The sequence below is a fragment of the Mesoplodon mirus genome, assembly GCF_964341445.2.
Source record: "Mesoplodon mirus genome assembly, chromosome: 12".
Lineage (NCBI taxonomy): Eukaryota > Metazoa > Chordata > Mammalia > Artiodactyla > Ziphiidae > Mesoplodon > Mesoplodon mirus.
In genome coordinates, this window is record NC_138988.1 from 74623355 (window position 1) to 74640125 (window position 16771).

Genomic DNA, 16771 nt, shown 5'->3' on the forward strand with positions numbered 1-16771 from the left:
GCTCTGGAATATTTCAAAGTGGTTCCTTTTACCCTTCTGCTGGAAGCACGAGAGAATTTTTCTCTGATATTCACTGTGAGAACCTAGTAGGACTCCAGGAAATTAAACTCACTGAAGTGTGGGACCCCCAATGACCGGGTCGCTGGAATTTTTATTTTTTATTTTTTTGGCTGTGTTGGGTCTTCATTGCGGTGCACAGGCTTCTCAGTGCGGTGGCTTCTCTTGTTGCGGAGCACGGGCTCTAGGCGTACGGGCTTCAGTAGTTGTGGCTCACAGGCTTCAGTAGTTGTGGCTCATGGGCTCTAGAGCGCAGGCTCAGTAGTTGTGGTACACGGGCTTAGTTGCTCCACGACATGTGGGATCTTCCCAGACCAGGATCGAACCCATGTCCCCTGCATTGGCAGGCGGATTCTTAACCACTGAGCCACCAGGGAAGTCCCCCTGGGATTTTTAATTTTTCAAACTTGATCACACTGAGCCTTCAACAGCTGGTTAATTACAGTTCATGTTTCCCTACCTCACCACTGGTTCCTGTGCAGGTTTGTGCTAGTGGCTTTCTGCTCTCATAAGTTGTGATTCTCTGTATTCACCTGTTGGTCTCTCCCATTTTGGGGTTAGCAGTTTGCCCTATGACTTCACTTGTCTTACAGATCTAAGAAGAGTTGTTGATATTTCAGTTTGTTCAGCTTTTTACTGTTGTTAGGACAAAGTGGCGACCTCCAGACTTCTTACATGCTGGGCTGGAAACTGCAAGTCTTTGCTCATTTTTTTAAAGCATATTTTCCTGAATATAGAATTTTGGGTTGATACTTTCTTTTCCTTTTCAGTGTTTAAAGATCCTGTTCCACTCCTGACGTCTATGGTTTCTGATGATAAGTCAGCTTTTATTAGCATATCTATATTCCCTTATGTGAAATGTGTTGGTTTTCTCTAGCTGCCTTCAAGATTTTTACTTTATCTTTGAATTTTAACAGTTTGATTATGAGACACCTAGCTATATGTTCTTTGTATTTATCTTCTTGGGGCTCCTTGAGTTTCTTGGATCTGTAAGTTGATGTCTTTAACCAAATTTGGGAAATTTAGGTTACTATATCTTCAAATATATTTTCTGCCTTGTTTTTGCCACTCTTGGGACTCCAGTTACAGTATAATTGAGGGACTCTAATTAGTACAGCAGTGCATATGTATAACCTATCAGTATAAACTTATTAATATAAATATATATGTAATATGAGTATATTTACATATAGATAGATGGTGCGTGCTCTAAACATTTTAATAAAAGGGATCCATGATCAAGAGAATTTGGAGATGGGTGCTTTTACCAACCCCCAACTTACCTTTAATATAATGGCATTTAATGACTGGTACAGTAACTATGCACATTTGTCTTTTCTGTTAAATGATGAGCTCCTAGAGGACAAGCCACTGGCTTTACTTTTCTTAATAATTATATAGAAATATAAAGACAGTGGTTCTCAGATTTTTTAAAATCCAAAAATGTTATCTGTGAGAGGCAAAGTAAAACAGAAAGTTGCTAAAAATAGGAATAGAAACAGTGGAGAAAAATATACCAGGCAAAAAGTATGATACAAAAGAAAGCTAAAGTAGCAGTTTTCATATTTGATAAATATAATATTTATGGTAGAAAACGTAAGGGACACAGAAAGACAGCCCAATTAAAAAATGGGCAAAGGATTTGAATAGACGTTTCTCTAAATGTTCTGGTTGGTTATAGTTGCACAACCTTGTAAATATATTAAGAACCACTAAGTTGTATACTTTAAGAAGGCGAATTTTATAATATGTGAATTATATCTCAATTTTTAAAAAGTGATCTGTATATTTGGTCTTAAAGACCAAACCTCACTTAATTCTCAAGGCTTAGAGCCATGCAGATTGTTCTCCCACTATATTTATTGCAAAAAGAATTAGAAACAAATAACAAAAGAGTAGGTTAAACAAAGTTTGGGAACTAACATTAAGTAAAAGAAAATCACTGAAATTACTGAGGAAATTTAGAAACAGAACTGAATATAAGATTACATGTTGAAATTTTGGGGACATAGCTAAAGTAGTATTTAGAAGGAAATGTATAACTTTAAAATGTTTGCCCAAAAAAGAAAGGTTAAAAATAAACTATACAAACATACATTTCCTGGCTGTGTCTGCTGAAAGGACCTAGAAACAATGAAACTACCATAGCAGTGAGCATACCCAGTACCCACATACTGGTTTCTAAATACCATTGTCCAATAAAAAGAATCAGAGTTCCATGGAGGAATGATTGATTCCAGGGCTGGGACAAGGAAGATTAAAAAATAAGCCTGGAACATGTTATGTTGCCAGAGGTAAGAAAGTGCTCAAAAAGAAACAGGGCCTGTTGAAAGGGCATGGGGACCAAACTGAAAGAGTTCCCAATGGCCACAGCTAAAACAATTTGGGTAATGAAATAAGTAATGATAGTATTAAATTATAACCCATAGAATAAAATAAATATCCATGAGTCCATACTCTTTGAGTAAATAAACGGGAGAGAAGGGATGTTTTCAGTAGTTTTCCTGTATTGAAGAGTTACAGTTAATAAATAAAACAGAAAATCATCATTAGGCAAGTAACACAGTAATAATTGTAGTCTAGATCCATTGGTAGATGCTAAAGCTAGTGGATGAAATTTTGAGGAGAAATAGGAGGATGTTTGCATAGTCACAAAGTATCTCCCCAAATATATTTAATTACAAAAGGAACAATAACAACTTTACAGTGAAGAAATCCGGCAGACACCATCTTAATGAAGTGAGCAAAGGTAACATCACCAGTAATAAAGCATATCAAATCAACACGTGCCCCGTGTTATGATGCACTGAGAAAGACACAGCATCATTCCTCTGGTGTTTTTGCCAAAAATGCATAACTCAATCTAATCATGAAAACATCACAAACACAAATTGTGGAACATCTGCAAAATAACTAACCAATACTCTTCAAAAGGGTTATGGTCTCAAAGTCAAGAAAAGACTGGGGAACTGTCAGTCTTTTGGAGATTAGAGGAGATTAAGGAGAAATTACATCTAATGTAATGTGGGAGCCTGTGTTGGATCCAGAAGAGAAAAAAATGACCTTAGTGGGAAAACCAATGATATTTGAATAAGGTCTGTAGTTAACAATATTGTACCAATGTTTTTGGTACAATTTCCTTGTACAGTTTCCTTGTACTATGGTTAACATTAAGGAGAGCTTGGTAAGGGTGTAGAGGAACTCTACTATTCTTGCAATTTTCCTATAAATAAAATTATTTCAAAGATAAAAAAGAGGGCCTTCCCTGGTGGCGCAGTGGTTAAGAATCTGCCTGCCAATGCAGGGGACGCGGGTTCGTGCCCCGGTCCGGGAAGATCCCACGTGCTGCAGAGCGGCTGGGCCCGTGAGCCATGGCTGCTGGGCCTGCGCGTCCATAGCCTTTGCTCCGCAACGGGAGAGCCACAACAGTGAGAGGCCCATGTACTGCAAAAAAAAAAAAAAGATAAAAAAGAAAAATAAGGTAAACATTGAGTTCAAGAAGTTTGTAGAAATAGAACAATTGAGCACACTCAAAGGAAAAAGAAGAAAGGAAATAAAAAGATCAGAAAATGAAGTAAAAAGTTGAGATACTTACTCTTTGGAATTTTTAAGGTAGTTTTCTGAGAAGACTGAGTAAGAAAAGAGAAGATGCACATATATAAAATTCAGAATGAAGATAGAGACGTACACTCACTGCATTCCTTTTAGTGATGTCATTTCTTGCCGAAGCTGGGCCCTCTCCGTTGTTGTGATTAAAAAGCAAATACCTGTGGAATAAGAAATGAGGGTGGCGGTATCCAGTCTGATTCTAAGATTTGAGAAGTTATGCAGTGCCTAACAGGTACTAAGTTTTTTGAGTCTAACTGTTTGATAAATAGAATGATTAGGTGTTTCATTTGGTCTAGTGATACCCTGAAAGAAACTGTTGAGACACTAAAGATGCCATGAACTGAGAAAGTTTGACAACCTCTGAAATATGAGAATTATGAATAAGTAAATGCTAAAAAAAAATTGAAAATGTAGATGAAATGGATAAATTTGTAGGAAAATGATAGGCAACTTGAATGTAGTATGAAAACATTGGAATGGTAATCAAAGATCTTCCCTCCCAAAAATCGCATACCTGGATGACTGTGTATGGGTGAGTTCTATCAAATTTTGAAGGAACAATTAATTCCTTTCTTAAACAAGTTACTGCAGAAAAGAGGGCAAGAGTGAAAACTGCCTAACTCTTTATGCGGCTACTTAATAAGCTTGATTTGAAACCCTGATAAATTCAAGAGGAGATATTATAAAGCCATTTCCCTTATTAATGTAGATGAAAGGGATCCTAAATAAAATATTAGCTATCTGAATCCAAGAATATACTAAACGAGTGATGCATCATGATCAAATGGAATTTAGTTCAGGAATCCAAAGATAGTTCATCTTTAAAACAATTATTGATGTAATTCACCATTTTAATAGTTGAGAAAAGAAAAATGTTTTTCTGATTTGATTCAGAAAAGCATTTTATGTATTTCAATTGTTGTTTGTGATTTAATTCTTAGCAAACAAAGAATATATAAGGGAACTTTATTGAGTATTTGTATATTGGATTTTTAAAAGTTTTTTATTATAGACAGTTTCAAACATAATAAAGGTAGGGTGAGTGGTACAATAGACGTGACAGGTAATCATTGCTCAGCTTCAGCAATTATCAATGTATGGCAACTCTTTTTAATCTATATACACACACATACACTCTCATACACTTTTTTCGTGCCCTGCTAGATTATTTTGAAGCATGTTCCAGACAACATGCTCTTTTTAATCAATACTGAGTATGTACCTTTTTTCTCTCTAACCATTAATATCCTAAAATAATTAACACTAATTCCTTAATATTATCTGCTGTCTAGCAGAGTTGAAATTGTCCTGATTGACTCATAACTGGGAATTCAGAGTTCACACATTGCATTTGGCTGTTATTCTTCATTTTTTCTTTTAAACTGTAATAGCTCTTTTACCTCTTTCCTTCCTTCTTTTTTCCATTATGTTGCTAAGAAACCAGGTCATTTGTCCTATGGAATTTTCCACATTCTAGATTTGGCTGATTGTGGCCCCATGGTGTTGCTTAAATGTTTCTTTTTTCCCTGTCTTTCCTCGAAACAGGTAGTTAGGCTTGATTAACTTCTATTATTGGGGGGGGGTAGATAATAATTTCATAATTATTGATGCATAACTTTTTTTTAAGAGAACTTTTTTTTTTTTTTTTTTTTTTTTTTTGCTGTACACGGGCCTCTCGCTGTTGTGGCCTCTCCCGTTGCGGACGGAGCACAGGCTCCAGACGCGCAGACTCAGCGGCCATGGCTCACGGGCCCAGCCGCTCCGCGGCATGTGGGATCTTCCCGGACCTGGGCACGAACCCACGTCCCCTGCATCGGCAAGCGGACTCTCAACCACTGTGCCACCAGGGAAGCCCTAAGAGAACTTTATTATTTTTATTTATTTTTGGCTGCGTTGGGTCTTCGTTGCTGCGCGGGCTTTCTCTAGTTGCAGGGAACAGGGGCCACTCTTCGTTGTGGTGCGCGGGCTTCTCATTACGGTGGCTTCTCTTGTTGTGGAGCACAGGCTCTAGGCACGCGAGCTTCAGTAGCTGTGGCGTGTGGGCTCAGTAGTTGTGGCTCAAGGTCTCTAGAGCACAGGCTCAGTAGTTGTGGCGCACGGGCTTAGTTGCTCCACGGCATGTGGGATCTTCCCAGACCAGGGCTCGAACCTGTGTCCCCTGCATTGGCAGGTAGATTCTTAACCACTACACCACCAAGGAAGCCTGATGCATGACTTCTTAATTCTTAATATCAGGAAGTATATGATGCTTGGCTGCTTTTGTTAAAATTGATTAGTGGGTTTAGGTACCTGGCACACGCAACCATCGTGAAGGTCTCCAGCAGCCTCTTATTTATTTATGTTTTTTGCCGCGCCACGTGGCATGTGGGATCTTAGTTCCCCAACCAGGGATTTAACCTGTGCCCCCTGCGTTGGAAGCACGGAGTCTTAACCACTGCCAGGGAAGTCCCTCCATCAGCCTTTTTACCTAATGTTTTAGCAGTCATTGATGCTTGCTGCCTGGATTGTTATTCATTAGGGTGTAGCAAAGTGGTGCTACTCTAATTTATCATCTCTTCTTTGTTTATAAACTAGTCTTCTATGAAAGAAACAGTCCCTCATCAATCCTTCGATAACCCTGAGGCACAGTTTATATAGGAAAGACAAGATAAATGCTTAATTCTTACTAGAAGAGCACTTTTCTTTTCTTTTTTTTTTTTTTGCTGTACGCGCGGGCCTCTCGCTGTTGTGGCCTCTCCCGTTGCGGAGCACAGGCTCCGGACGCGCAGGCTCAGCGGCCATGGCTCACGGGCCTAGCTGCTCTGCTGCGTGTGGGATCTTCCCAGACCGGGGCACGAACCCGTGTCCCCTGCATCGGCAGGCGGACTCTCAACCACTGCGCCACCAGGGAAGCCCTAGAAGAGCACTTTCTTAGTACCTACAGTGAACATAATACTTAGATGGGCTTACTTTAATATCTAAAGACAAGGATGCCTACTATTACTGCTCTTATTTAACATATTACTAGAAGTCCTTGTCAACAGTATAAGGGAAGAAGAATAGCTATTGTAAGGAAAAGGATAAAATTGTCATTATGTACAGACAGTATACACATTTACTTCAGGGGAATAAAACAGGGTCAGCAAACTGTTAAAACTGCCTTGAGTTCATCAAGGGTCTTAAAAATCAATACTATTTATTTTCATCATCCTTAACCAACTAGAAAATGAAATTTTTAAAAAATGTGTATCATTAAAACAACAAAACCTAGAAAGTGCCTAGATATTAGTCTAATCAAGAATACACAGGACTCATTAAGAAAAATTTAAAACTTCAATAAAAGATATAGGAAATAATCGTGGACATGGTAACTTACTCTTATAAGGATGTTATTACTTCTGAAGTTTATCAATAAATTCCAAGTAATCTCTGTCAAAATTTTAGCTGGGTATTTTCGAGGAACTCTGTAAACTTATTGTGTAGAAGAATAAATAATAATTCATGAATAGTTAAATCAACCTTTAAAAAAGGAGAATAAAGGGGAATTTACCCTATCAGATATTAAGATATATCAATACTACAAAAAGCCATAGTAATACAGGGTGGTATAGTATAAGAACAAACAAATAGATCACTCTTAGAGAGCTTAGATAATAGACCCAAGGATATATGGGAACTTAATGTGTTATATAGGTGACACCACAATCAATAGGTAAAAGTTAGGTTGTTTAGTAAATGGTTTTAGAAAAAGCAGCTCATTATATATGGAGAAGTAAAACAGTATCTCTATCCTATATCATATGCAAAGGTAGATTCCAGGTGGATTAAACACCTATATGTGGAAGATAAAACCAAAAGGTTTAATAGAAGAAAATTATTTTCTTTAAAAACATATATATTTTCGTGACCTAGGGTTGGGGAAGGAACTTCTAAAACCTCAAAGCACAAACCAATTTGTGTGTAAATTTAATTGCATCAAAATAGGGAGCTCTATTCAACAAAGGACCCCATGGGCAAAACTAATATACATGTGACAAATGGGAGACAATATTTGCAATGTTTAAATTGCCAAGTGATTAATGTCCTCTAAACTAGACTATATAGGAAACTCCTGCAAATGAACAAGATAAAGAAAGCAATCCCAGCAGAAAAATGGACAAAGGATATAAACAGGCAGTTTATAGAAAAGGAAATCCTCAAAGCAGTAAGCATATGAAGAGTTGCTCAAATGTATTAGCAGTCAGAGAAATACAAATTAAAACAGTAAGATAGGGGCTTCCCTGGTGGCTCAGTGGTTAAGAATCCGCCTGCCAATGCAGGGGACACGGGTTCGAGCCCTGGCCCAGGAAGATCCCACATGCTGCGGAGCAACTAAGCCCATGTGCCACAACTGCTGAGCCTGCGCTCTAGAGCCCACAAGCCACAACTACTGAGCCTGCGTGCCACAACTACAGAAGCCTGCACACCTAGAGCCCATGCTCTGCAACAAGAGAAGCCACCGCAATGAGAAGCACATGCACTGCAATGAAGAGTAGCCCCCGCTCGCTGCAACTAGAGAAAGCCCACGTGCAGCAACAAAACAGCCAAAAGAAAAAAAAAAAAAAAACCACAACAAAAAACAAAAAAGACAGTAAGATATTTCATATATGTTAAGCTGGCACATATTAGCAAATGAGATAAAAACCAAATGCTGATGAAGATGCAGGTTATAAAAACTCTTACACACTGCTGGGACACATGTAGCCACTCTGGACAGTAGCATGGCACTCAGAATTAAAACTCTATATGTATACGACCCAGCTATTCTGCTCTTGAGTTTATATGCCGAAGAAAATCTCAATCAGATCCATAAGAAAACATTTACAGGGATATTCATTGCAGCATTATTTGTGGTAGAAAGGCATTAGAGGTAATCCAGGTGTCCGGTGCAGGGATAGTAGAGGAAAAATGTTTTGAATACATGCCATGGCATATTATATACCAATCAGAAGCAGCAAATCAAACGTACACATACAAAATGAATGGATTATGTTACAGAATTGAAAAAGAACAGAATGAGATATAACACAGTAATATTTGCACACATCAAAAATACATGCACTCGGGGCTTCCCTGGTGGCGCAGTGGTTGAGAGTCCGCCTGCTGATGCAGGGGGCACGGGTTCGTGCCCCAGCCCGGGAAGATCCCACATGCCGCGGAGTGGCTGGGCCCGTGATCCATGGCCGCTGAGCCTGCACGTCCGGAGCCTGTGCTCCGCAGTGGGAGAGGCCACAGCAGTGAGAGGCCCGCGTACCGCAAAAAAAAAAAAAAAATACATGCACTCAGTAAACAATATGGATTTACTGTATAGCACAGGAAACTATATTCAGCATCTTGTAATAACCTATAATGGAAAAGAATCTGAAATATATATATATACACACACACATATATATATCCAAATCACTTTGCTGTACACGTGAAACTAATAAAATATTGTAAATCAACTACAGTTTAAAAAATAAAATTTTTTTTAAATACATGCATTCAAAAACATTTTGCAAGAACACATACAAATTAAAGGGCACACAGTAGGCATAGTAGGGTGGTTGCCTATGCGATACAGAAACAAGGATAAGGGGAAATTTAAAGATTTTCATGACTCCCCATCTCATTTCATAGAATCATAGAAATTATTTAAGATATGATCTATAAATGTATCTAAATTGCAGTATGATAAAAGCAAATGAAATGATCAAAGGCACCACTGTCAACCCATTCACTTTGTGGAACTCCTACTCCCCCATCAGGATGTCTTATGAACCATAGGTGTTGTGTGACCATCAGATATACAGACCGAGGGTGGAGGCCCATGTCAGCCTGTATACTGAACACTTAATATGTTATTGCCATTTAAATTAGTTAAAATATCTTAAGAATTTATAATATTTAAAATCTATCCCATATACATCTGTGTGTTTTAATATAAAACAGGATTTCCCTCAATATTTAGGGAAAATTGCCATTCTAGTAATATGTGCCTTCTAAGACCCCCTAGTGCACATCCAGTATGAGAAGCAGGTTCTTAAGCTGACTCCATTGATCAAAGATCTGACAGATCTTTGGGAAAAATAATTTCTTTTCTTCTAACACTAAGGCATTTCACTATTCTGGCTCTTCCAAGATGGATTCCAATTTGAAATATTATGTGGTAAAATATACAGTTATTTTATGACACTCTGATTTTTTTTTTCTTTAACTTTACAGAGACTGTGCAGTTGATCCAACTTGTGTTTTATGCATGGAGTGCTTTTTGGGAAGTATTCACAGAGACCATCGATATAGGGTTAGTAATATCCAGATAATAACCACACCTAGTATTGAATTTTATACTCATTACCTTTTCTTTTTAAAATTCCAAGATTTAACACTGAAACAGGAGAGAGTGGTTTAAGAAATGTGTTACTCAAATACCATTAAACATACGATGGCAGTGTAGAGATGAATTATGAATCCAGATTTCATGGAACACATGGTTTAAGATTAAAAGACTATAGATAGCAGCTCTTTCAGTATTGGTTTTCAACTAGTTTTGTTATTTTTTTAATGTTTATTATCTTTATAATTCTAGGTTTATAAAGCAAGTTATCAAAAATTAGAGGATAAGGGTGAGAGTTAAAATGCAAGAGGGAGGTTCTGAAGGGAGATGAGTGAGCAATTAAGTAAAACTGACAGGATTATACCTTTAAGAAATGGTTCTATCTATTGGTCAGCTTCTACAGAATTGTCATTTCTTAATATTAAAGAGGCATGTAGTACAATGTAGAAAAGGGCCAACTTCAGAACATAAGACTAATCAATTTTTTTTTTTAACTGCTGTAATGCAATCAGTACTTTTCCAAAAATCAAGTATGTTTGTTTTTAAGTCAGGGATACAAAATACATAGGCAGATTATTGCTAAGCCTGTCCTGGTTCCTCTACTGGATGCTGAAGACAGAGCTGTGAGCATTCAGAAATTTAGGGAACTGTTACTAGCTGGAATTTTTCACCCTAATCTCAAATAAAAATAGAGAAGAAATATTGCAATCTTCTTACTAATTCAAGACTTTTGATTCAGGACTTTTCCTCCTGTTTGTTTTTATTTACTCTACCCGAGTATTGTTAACAGTGAACTAAAACAGCTGCAAAATTGAATTCATATTTTTATATGTTCTTTTTATTTTCATAAATCAGTAAGAGAATCCTAGTTTCCTTTAAACTGTTCTACCTATCTTTGGTTACCAGAACACACATAAAAGCTATAGGGTGAGGTTATCACTTTTCATATAGCTGCCTGCCCATGTTTCTTGGCATATATCTTTGCAGCCCCTAAGAATAACTGTCATTTGTGAGTTTACATTAATTACCCTGTGATATGTAACACACAAATACTTACTTTGGGCAAAATATGAAAGGCTCTTTCTAAAATTTCCTTCTCATACCCATCCATAAACTCTCACAGTATTTTTTAAAAAAGCAAAATTTCCAGTCTACTAATTATTAAATAATAGGTTTTATCTTGCCAGATTCCTTGAATCATTGCTACGTCTTAAGGAAGCTTGAATAATTTTGAAGCCCACAGGTGGTAAAAGGTTTTACGACTAGGCACTCCATGTTTCCTTTTCAAAGAATGCTATTTAGAGAGTGTTAGAAAAGAAAAATAAACTATTTCTATAGTTTTTTTGGTCACTTTCTCTAATGCAGATGCACTCTTATTAGACTTTTGTAGAAGACAGCAGCTGTAGGAATCTTTGTCACTCTTGAATCTGTTATGTTATAACCTGGTAGCATAGATACCAGCAATATACCAATTTAGCCAAAACCTAGCAAGAAAACCCTTGTTATTTTCCTAATTAGGAAGTCATGCAAGTGGACATATTTTACCTCTTTAAAATAGCTGTAGCTTGCTAGACACTACAGAGTAGCTTATTTTATTTTGAAATCACTTAAATTAGCCTATAGGCTTATTTAAAATCAGCTTTAAAACATTGAGAGGTTTGGCATTTTATTTAATTTTATCCCTCCAAAGAAATTAACACTTCAGCAATGTTATTTCCTTAGCACTTGATATTCCTATTTATAATCCGATAGCCCCTCAGTAAATACTTATTGACAAGATACTTTACAATTTTTTTTCAAGATGACAACATCAGGAGGTGGAGGTTTCTGTGACTGTGGTGATACTGAAGCTTGGAAAGAGGGTCCTTACTGTCAGAAACATGAACTTAACACCTCTGAAATTGAGGAAGAAGAGGTAAAAACATTTTCACAAAATTGTTCCTAAGGAAATACTGTCTTAACCATGTGTTTGAAATATTTTCAGACATAAGCATTAGGTTATAATATAGCAATGGATAAGTAAAATATCAGTAGTCCTCTCACTATTAACAGTGACCAAGTATATACTTCGAAAGTTTTTTGCATTTTATGGATGGCATACCATTACTAGTAGAACACACTTGAAATTCTAGAAATTTAATTTAATTTGGACTTTTGCATTTGTTTGTTTTATTTTAAGCATATATGAGTTTTTTTAGTCCTCATTTATTATTAAAGGGATTATTTTTCCTATATATGTAGATCAGTTAACTTAGTTGGTTTTTGTTTGTGTTATGACTAAGACTTTGTAGATCAGATACCTTTCTTTTCTGTAGTCCTACATGGCAGCCAATCCTACTCATCATCTCCTGGTAAATCAATGTCATTGGATATGTGATGGGACCAAACATTGGGATGATAGCTCAATACAAGTTATACTCGTTCTAGCTGTAAATATGTGCTTTCTAAAATTGTTGTTGATCCTTTATTATTTTTCTCTAAATGATATTTGTAATGATATAATAGGCTCTCTCTAAATAAATACTTGAAACTCTGCCGTTTGTGACAATCTGATGTTTGATTTAAGATCCTTATTTCAGATTTTAATTTTAAATGGCAGAGAGGTGGGTACATTAAAAGAACATATGCATTGTTAGTAAGTAGGTCTGATACCGATTTGGGGCAAGTGGACATTAATAGTCCTTCCTAGTGCACGTCTTCCTGGTCTCAGATATTTTAACAGAATGACCAGAGAACTTATGGTGTAGGACAGTATCTTTTAGACTGTGTTTCACTGTGTTTTAGACAGATGAAAATTTGTGCAGAGTGATTCAGTGCTATGGAACACATATATATTTGTTTGTGTTTTGTTTGCTTTGTGCATGTGCTTTAGGATTTGCTACAGAGAGATGCCAAGTGATCAGGGTTTCAGATTTCTCCACTGCAATTGGAGCAGCTCTGTTTTTATCTCTTACATACTGGGTTGGCATTCTGTATATAAAAATATAAACAAGGCAAACAAAGACATATTTGGAAAAAATGGTTTTGCTTTTGAAAAAAAATGGAAAGCTAGTGTAAAACTTTAGGACTGGGAGAAAATATTTGCAAGTCATATCTGATAAGTGTCTGGTATCCAGAATATATATCTTACAACTCAACAACAAAAAACGCAATTGAAAATGGCCAAAGGACCTGAATAGACATTTCTCCAAAGAAGATGTAATACAGGTGACCAACAAACACGTGAAAACATGCTCAAGAGTATTTGTCATTAGGGAAATGTAAATCAAAACCACAGTGAGATACCACTTCACACCCACTAGGATGGCTGTAATCAAAAAAGTGGCAAATAGGTGTTGGCGAGGCTATAGAGAAAGTGGAACTCTGTACAGTGCTAGGGGGAATGCACAATGGTTTAGCACTGTGGAAAACAGTTTGGCTGTTCCTCAAATGTTAAACATTGCCATGTAAGCCTGTAATTTCACTTCTAGGTATATACCCAAAAGAATTAAAAACAAGTATTCAAATAAGTACATGCACACACATTAGTAGCAGCATTATTCATAATAGCCAAAAGGTGGAAACAGTCAAAATGTCTATCAGTATGTGAATGGATAAACATACAGTGTAATATTACTTCGCTGTAAAAAGGAATGAAGTACTGATACATGTTGCAACGTGGATGAACTTTCAAAACATCATGCTAAGTGAAAGAAGCCAGACTCAAAGGGTCACATACTGTATGATTCCATTTATGTGCAATATCCAGAATAAATACATCTGTAGAGAACACAGACTGGTGGTTGCCAGGGAATAGGGAAGGGAAAAATGGAGAAAAACTGCTTAATGGGTAAGGGGTTTTACTTTGTTGAAGTGATAGAAATGTTTTAGAACTAGATAGAGGTGATTGTGGCTCAACATTATGAATGTACTAGACACCACCAGATTGTTCGCTTTAAATTTTCTAAGAAAAATTATGAATCTGCCTGCAGTTACTCTCTTGGCTTTATCCTCATACATTAGTGGGGTAGCTATCAAATAATGAAGACTTTGGTTAGTTTCCTGAATTTTTAGAAGATGCCAGCAAAATAACCTGCCTGGCTGAAATTGTATGGTCCTGCCTGGAGAATATATATTCCAGCAACTTGACAGAGAATCGAACCTCCAGACTTTGCCATTTAATTCCTATTTAAGAATTCAGTTAAGAGAAATGAAGTCTTCGAGAAAAGACTATAAGATATTAAAAAGATAACAGATAACATTATATTTAGCATACCTGGTCCCCACTCACTAAATCCATACATTATCTAGGGTTTTTCTATTTTATGCTTGAAATGGAAGAAAGCTATATAATATTTGAAATGAACCTTTTTAGCCTGTCACAGAATTGTTTTTATTGAATATAATTGTTTTGTTATACATTCAGCCTACATTTTAAGAAAAAGTTGTAAAAAATTTTGATTATATACTTCTGTTGGGGTAGTGTTTAGAAGTTCCACAGGTCTTCTCAACTTTTGGCATTTGAGGTGGGACATTCTTCATTGTACAGGCCAGGGATCAGCAAACCCTGGCCCCACAGGCCGGATCTTGTCTGCACCCTGTTACTGGCACCACCATAATCCAAGAATGGTTTTTATATTTTTAAATAGTTGAAGAAAAATCAATAAGGGTAGTATTTTGTGGCATGTGAAGATTTATGTGAAATTCAAATTTCATTATCCATAAATAAAATTTTATTGCAACACAGCCACGCTTAATTGTTCATGTATTGTCTGTAGCTGCTTTTCCACTACAACAGCAAAACTGAGTAGCTATGACAGAGACCCTGTAGCCTGCAAAAACTGAAATACTTAGTGACTCTTCATAGAAAAACTTTACTGACCCCAGGTGTACACTGTCAGAAGCACTGTGTTTATTATACCTAATTCCCACTCATTAAATGGTAATAACATCTTCCATCACCATGACAACAATAAATGCCCAACTAGTTTTCCAAATGGGCCCTTGAGCATGGGGGGTGAGTACGGAGGCTGGTGGGATGGTACCTTTCCTAGTGTCTCCTTTGTTGATCTTTATAAAAACCGTAAGAAATTTGTCTTAGGTCTCTGCATTAGGAAATGTTACGTTTCTCTTGGTGTGAGTCTGGTAACTGACTGTGTTTCCTTTTGTTGGGGCATCTTGAAAACAGCTTGTCTGTAGTAGCTATATGGAAATTTATATGATTGGCATTTATAAATAGACATTATCTTGACTTCAGTTTATTTTCCTTCCTTTATTTTCATTTTACCTGCTTTGTATATCTATTTTTTAATACTGTTTTATTACACTGGATGTATTCTAGTTGCTGAAGGGGAATTCCCTGGAGGTCCAGTGGTTAGGACTCCATGTTTTCACTGACAAGAGCACAGGTTCAATCCCTGGTCGGGCAACTACGATCCCGCAAGCTGCACTCGGCCAAAAAAAGTTGCTGTAAATCCTTTTCGAAATGAAATTTAATTCAATAACATATAATAACTGAATGAACAACCTCAGTGAAAAATTTTTTATCTGAAATTTTCACTTATCAATGCTGCTTTCATCCCATTTGAATACAGATCAGTGGTAACTAGTAGCTGAATATCATGCTAAATACGATTCTTGGTTTACCTCATTTAATTCTCAGAACAACCCTGTAAGATAAATACTACTGTTACCCATATTTTATAGCTGTGAAAGCTTGAGTCTTAGATTAAGAAACTTGCCTACAGTGTCCCACACAGTAAGTGCTAGAGCTGGGCTTTAAACCTAGGTAGTATAGACAACTCTGACAGTACAGTATACTGGTTTTTGAAAACATTTTTTGGCAGTGGAATTTTTTTAAATAAAATTTTAATTAAGAAATCCCAATAATAAAACAGATAAAAGCAGTATTACTAATGAATTTATTTTTATAAGTTGGAATGTATATTATTTCTTGTTAGAAAATCGATTCATAACTTTGGTTTCTAGTTTTAGTTGGACAGTGTGGAGAAAACCCTCATTCATACCTTATTTGCATATGACAACAGTTAAACTCTATTATAATATGTGCTTACTTTTCTTTCTTTTTTTTTTTAAGATTGATTGATTGATTTTTTTTGGCTGCATCGGGTCTAGTTGCTGCATGCGGGACCTTTCGTTGCAGCATGCAGGCTCTTCATTGTGGTGCGTGGGCTTCTCTCTAGTTGTGGCAGCAGGTTTTCTCTTCTCTAGTTGTGGCACGCAGGCTTCAGGGCGCGTGGGCTCTGTAATCATGGCGCGCAGGTTCCAGAGTGCATGGGCTCCATAGTTTGCGGCACACAGGCTCAGTATTGTGGTGCATGGGCTTAGTTGCCCTGCAGCATGTAGGATCTTAGTTCCCTGACAAGGGATCGAACCCGCGTCCCCTGCATCATAAGGCGGATTCTTTACCACTGGACCACCAGGGAAGTCCCAACCACAGGTAACCTTTTTAACAGCATGCTATTCTTCTAGTTTGGAAGAAGAATAAATCAAAGTTGACTCACAAAGGCTTGCATTCTCTAACATAAATGTCACCAAAAACAATTATTAGTCTTAGATAATACAACATAGGATAAGATGGTTATTTATTTTCTCATTCCAACTGACTTATGCTGTGATACGAGCACTTGGAACAGAAGTCTTTTCAAATAGAGTTTAATTTACCATTGTACACGAGTAGACTTGCACAGCCTAGCATCTCTTCACTTCAGAAATAATGATTCTTAATCAGTAACCCATTTTCAAGAAGTTAACATGTGCATACAAAGA

The 16771-nt window shown here is 36.9% G+C and overlaps 1 protein-coding gene across 5 annotated transcripts in view; it reads left to right on the forward strand.

Moving 5' to 3' along the window:
- The window catches only part of UBR2 (ubiquitin protein ligase E3 component n-recognin 2), a 117170-nt gene that overhangs the window by 24882 nt on the left and 75517 nt on the right, over positions 1-16771 (forward strand). For all 5 annotated transcript variants that reach the window (XR_014295456.1, XM_082637829.1, XM_082637831.1 and 2 more), the window contains exons 3-4: positions 9892-9970; positions 11805-11918. Coding sequence is in view for 4 of the 5 variants with exons in the window: in XM_082637829.1 (XP_082493955.1) it covers positions 9892-9970; positions 11805-11918 (193 nt within the window). In the remaining variant the exon portion in view is untranslated. The remainder of the gene's footprint in view (positions 1-9891; positions 9971-11804; positions 11919-16771) is intronic.